Source organism: Suncus etruscus, chromosome 16 (genome assembly GCF_024139225.1).
Source record: "Suncus etruscus isolate mSunEtr1 chromosome 16, mSunEtr1.pri.cur, whole genome shotgun sequence".
Taxonomy (NCBI): domain Eukaryota; kingdom Metazoa; phylum Chordata; class Mammalia; order Eulipotyphla; family Soricidae; genus Suncus; species Suncus etruscus.
Genome location: NC_064863.1, coordinates 75,443,334 through 75,464,652, shown reverse-complemented (window position 1 = coordinate 75,464,652; position 21,319 = coordinate 75,443,334). Strand labels below are relative to the sequence as shown.

The 21,319-nt window shown below is 36.4% G+C and overlaps 1 protein-coding gene across 6 annotated transcripts in view; it reads left to right on the top strand.

Moving 5' to 3' along the window:
* MAPK10 (mitogen-activated protein kinase 10) overlaps positions 1-21,319 on the top strand; it is a 232,020-nt gene that overhangs the window by 96,767 nt on the left and 113,934 nt on the right. For all 6 annotated transcript variants that reach the window (XM_049789765.1, XM_049789762.1, XM_049789764.1 and 3 more), the window contains one exon: positions 7,733-7,902. In XM_049789765.1, coding sequence (XP_049645722.1) covers positions 7,781-7,902 — 122 coding nt within the window. In that variant the 5' untranslated portion in view covers positions 7,733-7,780. The remainder of the gene's footprint in view (positions 1-7,732; positions 7,903-21,319) is intronic.

The following is a 21,319-nucleotide window of genomic DNA, read 5'->3' as shown; positions in this document are numbered from 1 at the left end:
TCAAGAAATAAACAAAATGTGGAAAGAGGTTGGATATTAGAGTGTTTCACAAGGAAAAGCCTGTTTATAGTTCTTAGGACACACTCTCTATTTGCTAAGTGTAATATGTAGACTTCTCTAAGAGATAAAAAAATAACAATTAAGAATTAAAAATCTGACCTTAGAACTTATATTTATTATAAACAATGAGCCCCAGAACAACACATAGAAAACACAACCACACTGCAAAGGTCACAATGGGAAAACAACATAGAACACCGACATGCTTGGTGAATGAAGATGGTAGTTTGTAAGGCTCAACTAGTTGCAGCTACATATATAACTGCTCAGATAGGACTTTAGAGAAAAATGTTGAGGAAGTTCAAAGAACTCAAAAGAAACCATAGAACAAACCAAATGAACAACCAATAAGATTCAAGAGGATATGAGAGTAGAAAAGAGGAAACTTCAAACAGAAATAACGGGACTAAAAAGCTTCGTAGGCAAATTGATAAACTCATTGCAAGGTTGCACCAGCAGATTAACAGCTTCAGAGGCATAAACAATGAGCAGTTAGATAAGATGCATAACACCTCCACACAACTGCAGAAGTTGGAAAAAGTCTTTTTTTTTTTTTTTGCTTTGTTTTTTTTTGGGGGGGGAGGAGGGGTCACACCCGGCAGCTCTCAGGGATTCCTCCTGGCTTAATGCTCAGAAATCGCTCGTGAAAGGCTCAGGGGACCATATGGATGCCAGGAATTGAACCACCATCCTTCTGCATGCAAGGCAAATGCTTTACCTCCATGCTATCTCTCCGGCCTGGAAAACAGTGTTAGGTAAACAAATAGAAGATGGAAAACATTTTCAAAATATGGAGCCGGAGAGATAGCATGGAGGAAAGGCGTTTGCCTTGCATGCAGAAGGACGGTGGTTTGAATCCTGGCATCCCATATGGTCCCCGGTGCCTGTCAGGGGCGATTTCTGAGCATAAAGCCAGGAGGAACCCCTGAGCGCTGCCGGGTGTGACCCAAAACCAAAAAAAAAATTTTTTTTGTTTTCAAAATAATCAAACTTTTGGATAAATTCAAATTAGAATCATTTGGGTCCTAGAGAGAGAGGAAGACAACTCCAATGAAGAAGCCAACAATCAAACACATTATTGCTGAGAAGTTCCCAGAACTAAAAAGTGCATGCACCCACCACATCTTGGATGCCCGAAGAGTAACAGCTAAAATAGACCCAAATAAAAGCACCCAAAGCACATTTTAGTCACAATGATTAAAACCACAGAGGTAGAATACTAAAAGCAGCAAGTTAATGAGGGAAATTCATACAAAGCAGCATCTTTAATATTCACAGCAGGGAACTGGAGCGGTGGCGCTAGAGGTAAGGTGTCTGCGGTTCTATCACCCAGCGTCCCATATGGCCCCCCAAGCCAGGAGCGACTTCTGAGCGCATAGTAACCTCTGAGCATTACCGGGTGTGGCCCAAAAACCAAAATATTCACAGCAGATTTATCACAAGCCACCACTCAAGGCCCAAAAGCAGTGGTTGTATTTAGTGAAGAAACCTAGTGAAGAAATCAGTGCCTTGGCAGAAATACTTCACCCAACCAGACTTTCATTCAGGTTTGAAGGAAGGGTAAGCTGCTTCATGGATCAACAACATCTCAGGAACTTAATAGACTCAAAGCAAACATTTAAGGAAGAAATGAAGGGTCTACATTAAGGTCAGACAAACACTCTGCAAACACTTCAAACTTCTAAAAAGGTGGCATAAAGGACCAGAGCTATAGCACAGCTGTAGGGCATTTGCGTTGCACACCAGTTGATCCAGGACTGACACAGGTTTGAACCGAAGCATTCTGTATGGTCCTCTGAGGCAGGATTGATTTCTGAGCACATAGCTAGGAGTAACCCCTGAGTGTCACTGGGTGTGGCCCCAAAAACAAACAAACAAACAAAAGGTGGCATAAAATCATATGGCAATCATCTGTTTCAATGTTAATGGACTAAATGCACCAGTTAATAGACACAGAGTGGCAAAATAGATCAGGTATTGAATCCAACAGTTCCATGCTGGCAAGAATCACATTTGAACATTCAGAGCAAACACAAATTCAAGTCAAAGGTGGGAGGAAAATCTCTCTCTCTCTCTCTCTTTTTTTTTTTTAGTTCTTAGGAAAATCTTTCAAAGGAACAACTTCCTAAAAAAGTCCAAGGTTGCTATACTAATATCAGATGACACAGACTTTAGGCTTAAAAAGATTGTAAGACACAGGATTTCTTAAAAACCAAAGGATGTTTATATCATGAAGAAACATGTATTCACCTAGTGAGGGGCCAGCACAATATTTAAAACAACTGATTTGAAGAAAGACATCAACACTTTAAATTCGGGACTTCACTGCCTTGTCCCTTCTTGATAGATCAACTAGGCTAAAACTTAAAAAGGGCATACTGACTTTGAAAAAAGAAATGGAAGAGAGAGACATATATATATATATATATGTGTGTGTGTGTGTATACATATATATATATGTGTGTGTGTATACATATACATATATATATATATATATGCCATTCATCCACAGAAAGCTGGATACACATTTTTTTCCAGTGCACAAGGGACATTCTCTAAGATAAATCACATCCTGGGCCATAAAACATACATCTTTAAAATCAAGAGTATAGAAATTGTATCAACTATCTCCAACCATGATGCATTGATTCTGTAAATGAATTACAAATAGATGCAGAGAAATAACTTCAACTCCTAGAAATTAAACAGCTCACTGCTGAATATCCAGTTCAGTGAGGAAATCAAAGATGTAATCAAAATATTCCTGGAAACAAATGAGAGAAAAGACACTAATTATTAGAATTTGTCAGATATAGAAAATGCAACAAAAAGGAAAATTTATAGCTTTGTAAGTATTCATTAGAAAGAAAGGGCCTACATGAATAATTTAATAGCACAGCTTAAAAAGTTGGAAAATGACCAACATAAAGAACCAAAAGTAGAAAGGTAGAAGAAAATAATAAAAATGTAGAGCAAAATTAATAAACTGGACAGTCACAAGCAATTCAAAGAACAATGAGAGCAAGAGTTGGTTCTTTGAAAAAATAAACAAGATCAATAAACCATTAGCAAGACTCACAAAGAGAGAAAATTTTTTTTTTTTTTTGGTTTTTGGGCCACACCCGTTTGACGCTCAGGGGCTACTCCTGGTTCTGCGCTCAGAAATCACCCCTGACTTGCGGGGACCATATGGGACACCGGGGGATCGAACCGCGGTCCATCCACTTGCAAGGCGGACACCTAACCTGTAGCGCCACCTTCCCGGCCCCACAAAGAGAGAAAATTTAACGGAATCAGAAATGAAATGGGGAATGTCACTACAAATAATACAGAAATTCAGAGGGTAATCAGAAATTATTTTGAAAATCTTTATGCCAAAAAACAAAAGAAAGTGGATGAAATGGATAAATTCTTGGACTCCTATAACCTCAATATCCGAACAGAACTGTTACTATTGAGGAAATTTAAATGATAAACAAAGGATTCCTAAATAAATAAACTGGCCCTGTTGGATTCACTAGTGAATTTTTCAACCCTTTAAAGAGGATATTCTACCAATCCTTTTCAAGCTCTTCCAGGAAATAGAAGAAACAGAAATATTCCCAAATAGCTTTTATGAAGCTAACATCACCCTGCTACTAATAGCAGAAAGATGCCACACACACACACACACACAAACACACAACATACAAACACACAAAAGAGAACTACAGACCAATATTCCTGATGAACATGAATGCAAAGATCCTCAACAAATTCTAGTAAATAGGATCCAATCAAGAAGGTCATACACCATGACCAAATAGGATTCATTCAAGAGATGCAAGGATGATTTAACATATGCAATTCACCATAAAGAGTGGTGAGTGCAGATAGAGAAATAACTACACTAACAACTATTATAACATTGTTAATGAGTGAGAGAAGTAGAATGCCTTTCTCGAATACAGGCAGGGGGTGAGAGAGGAGGGAGATGGGTGGCATTGGTGGTGGAAATGTTGCACTGTGAAGTGGGGTGTTCATTTTATGACTGAAACCCAACTACAAACATGTTTGTAATCAAGGTGCTTAAAGATATTTAAAAAATAAAAAATTAAAAAACATGCAATTTAATTGATAAAATAAACCATATCAGTAAAAGAAAAAAAACAATATGATCATATCAATAGATGCATAGGAAGCAATTGACAAGGTGCAGTACCCATTCATGATAAAAATCTCGGGCCCGGAGAGATAGCACAGTGGCGTTTGCCTTGCAAGCAGCCGATCCAGGACCTAAGGTGGTTGGTTCGAATCCCGGTGTCCCATATGGTCCCCCGTGCCTTCCAGGAGCTATTTCTGAGCAGACAGCCAGGAGTAACCCCTGAGCACCGCCGGGTGTGGCCCAAAAACCAAAAAAAAAAAAATCTCAACAAAAATTTCTCAGTATAGTCAAGGCCATTTAACCCAAGCCCATTGCTAACATTATATTCAAAGGAGAAAAACTAAAAGCCTTTGTTCTAAAATCTAGCACAAATCAAGTTTATCCCCTCTTCCACTCCAATATAGTACTGGTAGTACTTGGCATAGCAATCAGGCAAGAAAAGGATATCAAGCACATTGAGATCAGTAAGGAAAAGTCAAGCTTTACTATTTGCAGATAATATACTGTAGAAAAACTGATTAATTATAGAGTACTGGATGGAGGTGGATGATGGGGAGATGGATGGAGAGGAGTCTTTCTCCTCCAGCCCAGGCCATGGTTCTCCAATTCTCTCCAGTTGGTTGGTGAGGGTTCAGGATAGTGGCGAGGAAATGAACCACAGCAGTAAGGTTTCAGGAGACATCAGTTTTATTCAGGGCCCTTGCCAACAGGTGTGGCTTCTATCATAACCTTTCAAGCAAGCTCCATTCAACATGTTTCAACAGCCCTGCATTCAACATGTTTCTTCTCCCTCCATCCTGCCAGTTCTCCTTCTCCCTTTTTTCTTGCTGAATCCCTCTATCAATCCTCTCAATCCCTTCCTGCCCCTGAGTCAAACCTTTTGTTACCTTCCAAAGACCCCTCCCAGAAATGGGCAGGTCTTACCATCAGGTAAGGTTACACAGGAAGAATGGGGGACGGGTGTAACAATATACTATATTTAGAAATCCTAAACACTCACTATGAAGCTTCTAGAACCAATAGATTTATATAGTAAAGAGGCAGTCTACAAAATTAATACACAAAAATCCAGGGTTTTTCTATATATAAATAATGAAAGAGACATTAAAAACAACAATCCTCTTCAAAATTCTGCCTAAGAAAATCAAGTATCTCAGAATCAACTTACCTACATTGGTGAAAGACCTATATAAAAAAAAAACACAACTATAAAATACTGCTTGAATACACAGAAAAATGGAGACATAAACCCTACTCATGGCTTGGGAGTAACAACATCATTAAAATGGCAATACACTTCAAAGCATTGTACAGTTTTAATGCTATCTTTATAATAATTCCCATGACATTTTTCAAGGAAGTGAATCAAATATTCTTGAAATTCACCTGGAACAATAAACATCCATGAATATTAAAGCACATTGGAAAAAAAGAAGATGGAAGGCATCACTTTTCCCAACTTTAAACTGTACTATAAAGCAGTACTTATTAATAAAGTATAAGATAAAGGCAGACCCTTAGATCAATGGAATAGACTTGAATATTCTCAGACTGACCTCTAGATATATGATCAATTTATCTTTGATAAAGGGGAAAGAAATACAAAATGTAGTTAGAAAAAAACCTCTTTAACAAGTGGGAAAATTAGTCAACTACATGCAAAAAAAAGTAAATAGACCATTCAAACTCTGTGCACAAAAGTCAAATTAAAGTGGATTGAAGGCCTTAATATCAGACTTGAAAGTGTAAGGTACATTGAGGAAAATGTAGTCAGAACACTCCATGACATTAAAGATAAAGGTATCTTCAAGGATGAAACATCATTGTCCAAGATAGTAGAAGCAAAGATAATCAAGCAGGACTAAATTAAACTGAGAAGCTTCTGCATATCAAAGGAAATGGTCACAAAGCTAAATAGACTATCTAGAGAATGGAAGAAATTATTCAGCCTATATTCATCAAAGGGTTAATATATAAAATATACAAAACACTAATAAAACTTAGCAAGAATAAAACATATACCCCAATCAAAAAATGAGAAAAATTAACAGACATTTTCTCACAGAAGCCTATGAAAAAATTCTTCATATCGCCGATCATTAGAGAGATGCAAACCAAACAACAATGAGATATAATTTCATACCACAGAGACTAGAACACATCACAAAAAACAAGACCAAAAAAGTGCTAACATGGATGCAGAGAGAAAGGGACTCTAATTCATTAACGTTGGGAATGTAGACTGGCCCAGGTCTTTTGGAAAACAATATGGATATTCTTCAAAAACAGAAAAAACAAAAAAATCCCTAAAAATTATGTTTCTATATGATCCAGCAATACCAATTTGAGGATATTTTCTAAGAACTCAAAAAATACATGTAGAAATCCCTGTGCATTACTATGTTCATCACAACACAATTTACAATAGTCAGAATCTGGAAAACACCCAAGTGCTCAAGAACAGATGACTGGCTAAAGAATCTGTGGAACATCTACACTATAGATACTCCATAGCTATTAAGAAAAATGAAATCATGAAATTTGCTCCTACATATATGGATATGGAGAGTATTATGCTGAGAGATAGGAATCAGAAAGATAGATATATTGAATAATCTCACACATTTGTGGGATATAAGAAAAAAAAAGACTGTGGTAATAATATCCAGAGATAGTATAGATAAGGGCCAGGAGAGCCAGTCCATGGAAGAAACTAGAGACAAAGAGCACAGAGTACAGTTAAGATACGGAAGGTTCACTATGGCAATAATTCTTGGAACTTCGCACTTTAGACAAAACCAGGGTGCTGAAAGGTGATAAAGTGATATGCATGGTATTCCTTCATCAACAATAGTGCAAATTACAGTGACAAAAAGGGAAGAGAAAAGAGAGAGAAAGTAGTAAAATGTTTGCAGGGTGAGGGTGGGAGGGAAACTTGGGACATCGGTGGTGGAAAACATGCTCTGGTGAGGGGGGGTGTACATTGTATAACTGAAAATGATGAACAATTTTATAACTAAGCTACTAAAGTAATTTATTTAAAAGAACCTTATATTCCAAGTTGATGTTAAACTGTGATCACCAATAAATCATAAAAATAATCTAATCTTACAACATATATTAAATTACCATATTGCATTTAGATTAACTGTTTAGATTGCTTTTAGATTAATGTTGGCCATAAATATAGGTCACCAGGTGTAAAGCTTTTCTTGCATATGAAATTAATGCTTTTCATGAAATAGATCAGAATGTATGATATAAATCTAATCTGATTCTATTATGGATATAATATTAAATAAAGAGTATATTCATAGATATTTTAGTTCAAATTATTTACATAAACTAATATACAGCATATATATTCTGTGTATGTAAATGTACATATACACACACAGGCTTCCATTGAAGCAAACGTATATAATGAAAATAGATCATCAGTGGTAGTTGTAATTCAGACAAGAGGCTTCCTGTGTCTTCTTATCAGTCTTTTTCACTAACTTATGTTTTTGTCGTTCTTGTTCACAGGGATTTGATAAACAAGTGGATGTGTCATATATTGCCAAGCATTACAACATGAGCAAAAGCAAAGTTGACAACCAATTCTACAGTGTGGAAGTTGGAGACTCAACCTTCACGGTTCTCAAGCGCTACCAGAATTTAAAGCCAATTGGTTCTGGTGCTCAGGGAATAGTTTGGTAAGTGTAATGTCCTTAACTTATATTTTGAAAGAGAACATACTGTGTCTTTCCCAGCTACAAACACACAAACCATACAGAAATACAATGACTAAGGAGAAATTCCTCAGCATGCAGAAAATGAAATTAAGATAACCTATGATTAACTTTTTAATAATCTCTTGTAAGTTTAGATAGTTACAATAACTTTCTATATAAAGATAGCCATTAAAAAACATCATAGAGGGGTAAGGGGTAAAAAACATAATAGAGACTCCAAGAAAACTGGAGGGATTCTACCTATTGTTAAAATATTGAAAAAATTGACTATATTGTCCAGAGACAATATAGATGAGGGCCAGGAGGACCAGTTCATGATAGGAAGCTTGCTGCAAACAGTGGTGAGTGCAGTTAGGGTAGAGAAGGGTTCACTATGACAGTGATAGTTGGAACTGATCATTTAGGACAAATACTTGGTGCTGAAAGGGGATAAAGTGATATGGATGGTATCCCTTCATTAGCAATAGTGCAAACCGCCAGAGAAAATAAAAGGAAGATAGAGACAAGTAAAATGTCTTCGCTAGAGTCAGGCAGTGGGGAGGGTGTGTGGAAACTGGGGACATTGTTGGCAGGTAATGTGCACTGGCGAAGGTGGTGTACATTGAGTGACTCAGACTCAATAATGAAAAATTTTGTAGTCATAGTGTTTAAATAAAGTGATAAAAATAAATTAGAAAATATTAACTTTATTTGGAAGTTTTACAATAATAAATGGGGTGGCATATGTTAAAATAAAATAAAACGGTTTCTCCTGTTCTCGTAAGTATAAACAATAACTCAAATACTCAAATGTTCCCAAGACTTAAAACTTAATATTCAAAATTCAGTTAACCTATTAAAATGTAACATTTTTAAAACCAGTGAAACACATTAAAAATGTTTTCTAAATGTTTCATTAAAGATCTTGTTCCTTAGTAACCATTCTTTTTTTGAGTGATGGGTGCAGTATAAGTAATGACAAATCAAAAATCTAATTTATGTTATAAAATTCTTGTAAAAGTGATGAGCTATTGATAATTATTTCTTTATATTAACATCAGTTGCTAGTAATCAAATATTTTAAGTTTGAACTTACTATTATGACAATTTTTTGGTTCATATTTCAAAGTGAAAATGTAGACATGTGCCATAAATAAGAATGTGTCTATAGTTATTCTTACATAGACTGGCTTTCTACATATAACTAATACATCTGTTCTATAAAATCATTGCTATATTAAACATGCCCATTTTAAAAACAAATATGTAATTTTATTAAATATTTTATTTAAAGATTTTATGGAGCCATCTAAGTGTTGCTCAGGAGGCATGCATACTTTTTCCAGAGATATTCAACTGATCTTTTCTCAGTTCAAACTAAGGGCAGTAAGGCTCAGGCACTGTGCCCAAGGGACCTTGAATTTCAGGGAACTTTGAACAATAGCAACATCTGTCTTATTCTTGATTACTTTGAAAGATGTGGAGGATTCCTGACATGAACCAAAGAACATGGTGATTTCTAGAACCTGGGAATCACCTTCATCTAATCAGCAAGAATGTGAAAACAGCACTTATCTGACAGTCAGAAACTTAATATCTGCCCCAAAACTCAAATGAACAAGGAACCAATTTCTCTATTGTCACTCCAGAAAGAAATTCAGCCTGTCAATATATATCTATAATTTCTTTTTTTTTTTGGTTTTTGGGTCACACCCAGTGGCACTCAGGGATTACTCCTGGCTCTGTGCTCAGAAATAGCCCCTGGCAGGCTCGTGTACCATATGGGATGCTGGGATTCGAACCGCTGTTCTTCCTGTGTGGGTTGCATTCAAGGCAAACTCTTTATCACTGTGCTATCGCTCCGACACCAATATTTATATTTTTGTATGATGAAACTATGTAGGATTTCTAACCTATCTAAGGAGTAAATTTGTATTGTTTAAATGGCGAAGTTTATAATGATTTTGTGTGAATACAACACATTCCGAAAATGAAACAAAACAAATCATCCTTTTCTTACCATTCCTTGTGTAGCACAGGCTTCACACAGTTATCACACTTGTTGGCTAATAAGGAGCTGGAGAGAAAACATAGAGATTTAGGCACTTCCCCAAGGTCTACCAAGAGAATTCTTAAGCTCAGGGTCAGGAGTAAGCCTCAAAAACAGCCTTTGGAGGCCCCAATAAAAATAAACAGCAAAGGGTCCGGTGAAGTGGAACTAGAGGTAAGGTGTCTGCCTTGCAAGTGCTAGCCAAGAAAGGACCGGTTTGATCCCCCGGCATCCCATATGGTCCCCTCAAGCCAGGGGCAATTTCTGAGCGCTTAGCCAAGAGTAACCCCTGAGCATCGAACGGGTGTGGCCCTCAAAACCAAAACCAAAACCAAAACAAAACCCAACAAAACAAAACCAAGGAATTACACAACTTTACTTTTTCTTCACAAAGAAATGTGGTTAACCATGAACCATGGTAGAAGTTATGATTGTTTTTACAGAAAAAACTATTAATAAAAACCCACATTTCTGAAAGTTAACCATTAAGTACATATACATGCAGTATTTTTGATTACTTGACCAATGATTTCATTATGCAAATTATATTAACATCCATTCCTTGAATAATATGACTAAAGTCAGTTTCTAAAATCCAAGTGCTCTAATATAATGTGCATATAATACTGACAACCTAATTGTTTAGCAACCATTATATATGTTGATATTTTGCAATTTCCAATGAGAAAGGCAGTAATATTACCTTACTGAATCTACTGAAAAGTAGAAAATATCGTATTTATATTCTGATTTTATGTACAGATGCACAGAGAACCATATGGGGTGCTGGAGGTTAAACCTGGGTCATCTATGTAGCAGGCAAGCAGCTTAACCATTGTTATAATTGCCTGACCCACTTTAAATATATTCTTGCCAGTATTATCACTTACATTGTGAAATTACATATTCATTCAAATTATAACTAGTTTTGGAATATTTTAGAAGCATTTATTCTGAATTGTACCTCATTTTAGGAAAAACTTATAATTTATTTAAAATTCCTATAGTAAGGTTGACATCAGATGTTTATAGCTAGAATCAATATTCTTGGAAAATAGGAAAAATAGTCACTTAAATTTACATAATTATTCACATACAGAATATTGAGTCTTTGTAAATTATTGTCATTTTCTACTAACTTTGTGCTTTTTTTTTTTCCTTTTTGGCCATACTCAGTAATGCTCAGAAAATATTCCTGGTAGGTTCGAGGGACCATAGGGAATGCCAGAAATTATACCCAGCAAGTACCTTACCTACAGTGCTATGGCTTCAGCCCTTAACTTTGATTTTCCTTTAGGAATTATTTAGATTATACTAATATTTTAGATCATATTCATATTTTCATACCACAAATAAAATTAGTTTGGTCTCTGTACTTTGGGGTGGAGATGGGGTGATACACTGCTGTGCTCAGGGCATATTCCCTGAGCTCTGTGCTCAGAGATCAGTCCTGGTTGATCTTAAGGGACCATATGTGTTGCCAGGAATTTAACCCAGATCCACACCATGCAAGACCTTAATCCTGTATTTAGTCCCCTTTACTATTGTGCATGTACTGTTTGCCAGACATATAAATCCTGACTGTGCATTCATAGTTTTAGTTAAAAAAAACTTTGTTTACTATATCTACAGGTTAATAGACTTAATCCTGCATTAATTAAGACTTAATTAACAAATTAATTAATATTGGAATTGTCAACATTGCTCAGAGAAAGGAGGCTATGTCTCCAGTTAAGTTGAACTAATTAGATAACATTTTTTGGTCCACAGATTCTAGAAGTCATTTTTATGTACAGCATCAAGATCTGCTATTTTTAGATAAGCTATATGTTAAGAAGAAAAAATAAAACAACATCTATGTATTATAAGAATTACAACTAGAAAGAATCAAGTTCAAAGAAACTTTCTATAAAGCATGGAGGAAAGGTACTTGGCCCTCTCTGCAGACTCATGCTTCTGACCTGCTACTGCCTCACGTTCTGTTTGTAGAATCTGAACTGTCTTGTTATTCAGAGATTTGAGTGTAGCCACTGAAGACAAAACATCTTTAATTCTGAAGTTTGAGTGACAGGCCTGTCATTCCATTGTTTCCTTTACTACTCCCAGATCCATTACATTTATGCCAAATACTTGACATTGTCAAATGAGTTTCATTTTGTATGTCCAGATTTATAAATTTAGCTTTGAACTATCAAGTTTTATGTTTCTAGATGGCATGAGGGCAATCTAAACCCCATTAGAGAAGAAATTTATCCAGTTCATTTACATGTTTTCATTTTTTAAAACACGTATATTTTACTCTTTTATTGGCAATTCTTTGCTTCATTTATTATTTTCTTTTTATTATTATAATAGTTTCTATGGGGCCAGAGAGATAGCACAGCCTTGCATGCAGCTATCCAGGACAAAAGGTGGTTTGAATCCCAGCATCCCATATAGTCTCCAGTGCCTACCAGTAGCGATTTCTGAGCACAGAGGCAGGAGTAACCCCTGAGCGCCGCTGGGTGTGACCAAAAAAAACAAAACAAAACAAAAGTTTCTATAGATTTTAATCTGTCCACTCATAAAATAAAGATTTTACTTTGAGTTCAGAAAGATTCAATGCCATGTATATTTAAAAAATGTGAAGGGATTCTTCCAAGACCTTAGAATAGAGTTGGGAAATTTGTGCTCTGCAAAAGGAGTAATTAAGGAAATTGTGCTTTCCACCCCTCAAAAAAGCCTTGGGATCTCTGACATCTAAATAGACTTTATTTTCTGAATTTATTAATAAAAATCAAATATTAGAGACTGATATTAACACTTAGATTCTTTTTTTTTTTTTTGGTTTTTCGGGCTACACCCATTTGATGCTCAGGGGTTACTCTCGGCTATGCGCTCAGAAATCACTCCTAGCTTGGGGGGACCATATGGGACACCAGGGGATCGAACCGTGGTCCTTCCTTGGCTAGTGCTCGCAAGGCAGACACCTTACCTCTAGTGCTACCTCGCTGGCCCCAACACTTAAATTTCTATTGACCAATGAGAAAAGTTTTTTTACTAGCAAATATGTAAATTGGAAGTCAACTTGTGTAATGAAAATCTGATAAATTTAATATATTAAGTAATTCACTGGTTTAGATATATAAGATGCCAACGAAAATAGGAAGAATTTTATAAAAACAGTAAAGCAAGCCTACTTGCTATCTAATTAAACATTGTTCCTTTCTCTACCTATATGTTCGTACCAGCAAGCTCCTTTCAATCCTGTCCTGTTATCTGAGACTCATTCTTCAGCCTAATGATTTCTTACACTGTTACCCTAGAACTAAAAAAATGATTCTTAAGATGGTCTCAGTTGGTTTCTATTTTCTTACCATTTTGTCCTTCACAGTTGTGTTTTCCAAAATGGCTACCAGATCAGCTTGGGTGGCTTTATTTGCTGTTGCTGCTGGAAGACTGATTCCAGCTGGAGATATCACATAGTCACACTAATTTCATCCGTTGTAAATAGGTGTACTAGAGTAAGAGAGGTATAGAGTTTAAGATGCCTGACTTGCATGAGGTTTGTCCTCAAAACAAACATTTATGAGGTCCACTCTTTGTGTGGCCCCTTTTTTTGTTTAGAATTATTTTATTGAATTCTATAAATGAATTCTATATATTGAATTCTATATATGAATTCTACATATCTTCATTGAAAATATAAAAATGAATTTTTTCCTTCTTACTATTGGTGTATAGAAAGGCCATTGATTTTTGTGTGTTAATTTTGTATCCTGCCACCTTGCTATATGAGTCTATTGTTTTTAGAATATTTTGGTAATCTTTAGGGTTTTCTAAGTAGAGTATCATGTCATCTGCAAACAGCGAGAGCTTGACTTTTTCCTTTCTTATCTGGATTCCCTTGATATCTTTTTTTTGCCTAATCGCTATAGCGAGTACTTCCAGTGCTATGTTGAATAGGAGTAGAGGACAGCCTTGTCTTGTGCCAGAATTTAGAGGGAAAGCTTTTAGTTTTTCTCCACTGAGGATAATATTTGCCACTGGCTTGTCGTAGATGGCCTTAACTATATTGAGAAAGGTTCCTTCCATTCCCATCTTGCTGAGAGTTTTGATCAAGAATGGGTGTTGGACCTTATCAAATACTTTCTCTGCATCTATTGATATGATCATGTGGTTTTTATTTTTCTTGTTGTTGATGTTGTGTATTACGTTGATAGATTTATGGATGTTAAATCATCCTTGCATTCCTGGGATGAAACCTACTTGGTCATAGTGGATGATCTTTTTATGAGGTATTGAATCCTATTTGCCAGGATTTTATTGAGGATCTTTGCATCTGTGTTCATCAGCGATATTGGTCTGTAATTTTCTTTTTTGGTAGTATCTCTGTCTGGTTTAGGTATCAAGGTGATGTTGGCTTCATAAAAGCTATTTGGAAGTGTTTTCATTTCTTCAATTTATGAAAGAGTCCTGCCAGGATTGGTAGTAGTTCCTCTTGAAAGGTTTGAAAGAATTCATTAGTGAATCCATCTGGGCCTGGGCTTTTGTTTTTGGGCAGACATTTGATTACTGTCTTAATTTCCTCAATAGTGATGGGGGTGTTTAGATATCCTACATCCTCTTCCTTAAACCGTGGAAGATTATAAGAGTCCAAGAATTTATCCATTTCTTCCAGGTTCTCATTTTTAGTGGCATAGAGTTTCTCAAAGTAGTTTCAGGGGCCGGGCGGTGGCGCTGAAGGTAAGGTGCCTGCCTTGCCTGCGCTAGCCTTGGACGGACTGCGGTTCGATCCCCCGGTGTCCCATATGGTCCCTCAAGCCAGGAGCAACTTCTGAGCACATAGCCAGGAGTAACCCCTGAGCATTACCGGGTGTGGCCCAAAACCCCCCCCCAAAAAAAAGTAGTTTCTGATTACCCTTTGAATCTCTGCCATATCAGTAGTGCTCTCTCCTTTTTCATTCCTAAGACAAGTTATCAAGTTTCTCTCTCTCTCTCTCTCTCTCTCTCTCTTTCTTTGTTATTTTTGCCAGTGGTCTATCAATGTTGTTTATTTTTTCAAAGAACCAATTTCTGCTTTCGTTGACCTTTCAGATTGATTTTTGGGTTTCCACTTCATTGATTTCTGCTCTCAGCTTTGTTATTTCCTTCTGTCCCCCTATTTTTGGGTCCTTTTGTTGAGTACTTTCTAATTCTATGAGCTGCGTCATTAAGCTATTCAGGTATGCCCCTTCTTTCTTGATGAGTACTTGCAAAGCTAAAAATTTTCCTCTCAGTACCACTTTTGCTGTGTCCCATAAGTTCTGATAGTTTGTGTTTCTATTGTCATTTGTTTCCAGGAAGGTTTTGATTTCCTCTTTGATTTCATCTGAAATCCACTGGTTATTCAGTATTAGGCTGTTTAACTCCAGGTATTAAAATTTTTCTTCTGTGTCCCTTTGTAGTTTACAACCCCATTCACAATAGTGTCACACAAACTCAAATATATTGGAACCAACTTGACTAAAAATGTGAAGGACCTATACAAAGAAAACTATAAAAGTCTGCTCCAAGAAATAAGAGAGGACATGCGAAAATGGAAACACATACCCTGGTCATGGATTGGCAGGATTAACATCATTAAAATGTCAATACTCCCCAAAGCATTGTACAGCTTTAATGCAATCCCTCTAAAGATACCCATGACACTCTTCAAAGAAGTGGATCAGGCACTTTTAAAATTCATTTGGAACAATAAACACCCTAGAATAGCTGAAGCAATCATTGGGAAAAAGAATATGGGAGGAATTACTTTCCCAACTTTAAACTTGACTACAAAGCGATAGGTATCAAAACAGCATGGTATTGGAATAAAGACAGGCCCTCAGATCAGTGGAATAGGCTTGATTACTCTGAGAATGTTCCACAGACATAAATCACCTAATTTTTGATAAAGGAGCTAGAAATCCTAAAGGGAGCAAAAAAAGCCTCTTCAACAAGTGGTGTTGGCATAACTGGCTAGCCACTTCCTAAATATTGAATTTAGACGCAGTTAACCTCATGTACGAAGGTAAAATCCAAATGGATTAAAGACCTTGGTATCAGACCCAAAACAATAAAATTTATAGAACAACACGTGGGTAAAACACTCCAGTACATTGAGAATACAGGCATCTTCAAGGAGGAAACTGCACTCTCCAAACAAGTGAAAGCAGAGATTAACAGATGGGAGTATATTAAGCTGAGAAGCTTCTGCTCCTCAAAGGAAATAGCGCCCAAGATACAAGAGCCCCCCACTGAGTGGGAGAAACTATTCACCCAATACCTATCAGATAAGGGGCTAATCTCCAAAATATACAAGGCACTGACAGAACTTTACAAAAAAAAAAAAACAAAAACATCTAATCCCATCAAAAAATGAGAAGAAATAGACAGACACTTTGACAAAGAAGAAATACAAATGGCCAAAAGACACATTGAAAAATGTTCCACATCACTAATCATCAGGGAAATCAAATCAAAACAACTATGATGTACCACCTCACACCCCAGAGATTCGCACACATCACAAAGAATGAGAACAAGCAGTTTTGGCAGGGATGTGAAGAAAAAGGAACTCTTATCTACTGCTGATGGAAATGCTGTCTAGTTCAACTTTTATGGAAAGCGATATGGAGATTCTCCAAAAACTGGAAATCGAGCTCCCATACGATCCAGCTATACTACTCCTAGGAATATACCCTAGGAACAGAAAAATACAATACAAAAATCCCTTCCTTACACCTATATTCATTACAGCACTATTTACCATATAAGACTCTGGAAACAGTCAAGATAGCCTTCAACAGACGAATGGCTAAAGAAACTGTGGTACATATACACAATGGAATATTATGCAGCTGTCAGGAAAGATAAAGTCATGAAATTCTCTTATACATGGATGTACATGGAATCTATTATGCTGAGTGAATAAGTCAGAGAGAGAAAAATGAAGAATGGTCTCACTCATCTATGGGTTTTAGGAAAAATGAAAGACATTCTTGCAATAATAATTTTCAGACACAAAAGAGAGAACGGCTGGAAGTTACAGCTCACCTCATGAAGCTCACCACAAACAGGGATGAGTTTAGTTAGAGAAATAACTACATTTCGAACTATCCTAATAATGCGAATGTATGAAGGAAATAGAAAGCCTATCTAAAGTACAGGCAGGGGTTGGGTGGGGAGCAGGAAGACTTGGGACATTGGCGATGGGAATGTTGCACTGGTGAGGGGTGGTGTTCTTTACATGACTGAAACCCAAACAACACAATCATGTATGTAATCAAGGTGTTTAAATATAAAATATATTTAAAAAACAAATTGTTTTTGTTTTTGTTTTTTATTTGGGTCACACTCAGCAATGCTCAGGGGTCACTCCTGGCTCCAGGCTCAGAAATTGCTCCTGGCAGACTCCGGGACCATATAGGATGCCAGTATTCGAACAACTGACCTTCTGCATGCAAGGCAAATGCCTTACCTCCAGTTAAAGAATAAATTCTTATGTGATATAAATTAGTGATTTAGAATGTGCTTACCTCAAACTTCCTATTTGACTTTTTCCTTCATCATCAGAAGTTTGGAAAGAAAAGTTTAACTGTAGGGCTTCCACAAAGTTGACATTCTTGTTTTGCCAATATTTCTCATTTCATCATCTCTGCTCTGAAGGAGTAATGGCTGTTTCTCTGTAATATTTCAAAGTGCTAAATATTGACTAAGTTCCTCCTGAATGTCTGTCTTCTTTGGAATTTCATGCTAGAAAATGGTCATACTGCTCATTGGAAGTAAAGGAACTGTCCAGAATATTAAAAGTAGCATAATATCGATAATATATCTGGATAATATATCTGGAATACTCTCTTCTGTAGTGTGACATGTGGAAAGCTTGGAAAAGGATCCCTCTAAAGTTCCTGAATACAGCATTGGAATCAAGAGCTTCCATGTAGCTAAATAATTCTAAATTCTTACGAGAGTGATATTTAAAATAAGAACTCAAGGTGAATGCCAAGTTGAACAGAACTGAATCAAAATGGAAGAAATTTGAAAGTCATAAAACGAATCTAGGTAAAGGCTTCTCTGACATTTTAATCTTTAATGTGTAATGCCCATTGCAATTTCAGGCTACACCTATCTTGTAGGCTACAATCCATCTATTCCTTTGTGTATTATTATCTTTTTCATATTACTCCTCAGATATCTCAACTTAAATACCAGTATAATTTTTTTTATCAGATGCCTACATTTTCATCACTATTTATTTTTTAATTATAAGAAACCCTGGATCCAGAGTTGTCGCAATCGTTAGGAACTGAAATAGATTATTTCAATTTCTGAAGTAACCCCTCTTTTCAATAACATTGAATTTTGATTCTCATAACCCTCATCTAGATTATTATGATGGCTACGTAACTTTTCATGTCTCTCCCTCCTGTATTCAATCCCCAGCATTGCTCAGAGAATAACATTTTGATATTTTATAATGTCAAGTATATTGTTCTCAATTGTGCTGATCATTTATTGATTCTAATATTTGTCTGAAGCTTTTTCCCTCTACTGGATGCACTTGACATGTTTGCCATTCTACCTGAGAAATTGCTACTCATCTTGAGTTTCAGCTATATGGTTTCCTCCCCTGCAAAACTCTTAACTCACCAGCCTTCCTGCTGCTCAACAAAAGCACTGTTATTTCATCTGTATTGACATGAGATATACATATACATCTTTTGGTATCGACTATAATTTTGTTTCTAATTATATGATGTTTCTAACATCCTTGTAATCTTAAGACTTTAAGAGATGTCTGACCCATAATGAAAATATCATTTTATTTGTTTATTTTTGTTTTGGGGCCACACCCAGTGGTGTGTAAGGCTTACATCTGCCTCTACTCTCAGGAAACATGCCTGACAGGTTTCAGGGGACCATAAGCACCTTATTCATTATACTATTGCTCTGGTTCAAAAATTTGTGGGTTTTTTTGGGGGGGACACACCCAGCAGCGCTCAGGGGTTACTTTTGGCTCTGAGCTCAAAAATTGCTCCTGGCAGGCATGGGGGACCATATAGAATGCTGGCATTCGGTCCTGGTTCAGCCACTTGCATGGCAAACTTCCTACCAATGTGCTATCTCTGTGGCCCCCTCCAGTTATTTCTTAAAGGTTAACTATTTCCTGTTAAATATATTAATATTCAATGTATATATTTCTACAAGCAACAGCTAAAAGCATGTAATAATAGTGTATTATTAAATGTGATTATATAGTAGAATATACATTAAAAGTGTACAAGTTTTGAGGAAAAATACTATTTAGTGAAAAGAAATAAAATGAATAGCAAGGTGATTTGGTTATAGTCTCTTATGTTTTTGTGAGGTAAGATGAAAGTCATAAACAAGTTTTTGTAATTACTATAGATTTGTCCTCTCTTTGGACTCTGAAAGGGCATGATCAGATCCTGATTATTTGGAGCAGCTAAATTACCACTTGTGGTAGGGTTTCTATTTGGGTCCATCTGTTTTTTGCTTTAAGATAGTGACTTTATTCACAATCTTAAATCAAAGGAGCAATGCAAATAGTCTAGCTGAATTATCTGTCACTCCAAAATGACCAGCTTTGTATTACTTTCTTAATGGTAATAGAGCTCTACCCATCCTCATGGAGAAGTTTGTAAATGGATAGTTTAAATTTCCTCTGTCATTTATTAGTTCATTTTTTTCATTCAGTGAGAAAGGAAAATTGATTTAGAGTGAAGTGAAATTCTTCTTGAGGATCAAGATAACACAGAGGACTAAATTTAAGGCTAAAGTTTCTGTCTTGATGTCTGTCTTGGGTAACTTAGCACACTAACACACTAACAGAATATCATCACTGTGTGCTTTAAGAAAAGTAAATTTGAGATAGCACAGCGGCGTTTGCCTTGCAAGCAGCCTATCCAGGACCAAAGGTGGTTGGTTCGAATCCCGGTGTCCCATATGGTCCCCTGTGCCTGCCAGGAGCTATTTCTGAGCAGACAGCCAGGAGTAACCCCTGGGCACCGCCAGGTGTGGCCCAAAAACAAAAACAAAAAAAGAAAAGTAAATTTATTTCTCACAGTTCTGAAAGCTGAACTTATGAGATAAGAACACCCATATTAATAAGTTCTGAACTAATGATGGCCTGCTTTCTAGTAATTCGTATTGGCTGTCTTTTTCATTGAAGGAGGTTTATACTTGGCAGTGCTCAGGGACTAATCCACGGTCTGTGCTCAGAGGTCACACCTGCTAATGATAGGAGGACCATATGTGGTATGAGGGGCATTATTGGGGTTCCAACATGAAATGTAAGTGCCTAAATCACTATGTGTCTAGCTCTAATTAGCAATCTTCTTTCTGTGATATCACATGAATGTAAGAAAAAAAAAAAACCAATGCCAACAACTAAGCAAAAATTCCAGCAAGTCGGGGCAGACCCTTACAATGGCGGTGATAACCAGCACTTGCATTTAAACTTATAAAGAATAGGACAGTTTATTATCTGCTGTAGAAAATGAATACAAAGTAATTTTACTTGCTTTTGCTCTTCTTTTTGGCTTCAGCAATTATTTATTGCTGTTGAAATTCTCTTAAGGAAGGTATTCTGAAAATGTGCAGAAAATACCAAGCTTGTATCTGGATGATGTTATGTCTAAAAGCTATTGAGTCATCAACTTGTTAGAATTATAAAGTAGTGTTTTGCATTGTGACATTTTTATGAAATCAGGAAATTCAACTTTTAAAAGAATTATAAATTAGGGGCTGGAGAGATAGTGCAGCAGTAAGGCGTTTGCCTTGCACGCAGATGGACAATGATTTGAATCCGGTCATCCCATCTGGTCCCCCGAGCCTGCCAGGGGCGATTTCTGAATGCAAAGCCAGGAGTAACCCTTGAGCGCTGATGGGTGTAACCCCAGAATCCAAATATATATATAAATTGTAAGTCATCACTTCTATCTATCTATCTATCTATCTATCTATCTATCTATCTATCTATCTATCTATCTATCTATCTATCTATCTATCTATCTATCTATCTATCTATCTATCTATCTATCTATCTATCTATCTATCTATCTATCTATCTATCTATCTACCTACCTACCTACCTACCTACCTACCTACCTACCTACCTACCTACCTACCTACCTACCTACCTATCTATCTATCTATCTATCTATCTATCTATCTTTCTATCTATCTATCTACCTACCTACCTACCGATCTATCTATCTATCATCTATCTATCTATCTATCTATCTATCTATCTATCTATCTATCTATCTATCTATCTATCTATCATCTATCTTTTTGTTTTATTGGGTCACACCCGGCAGCGCT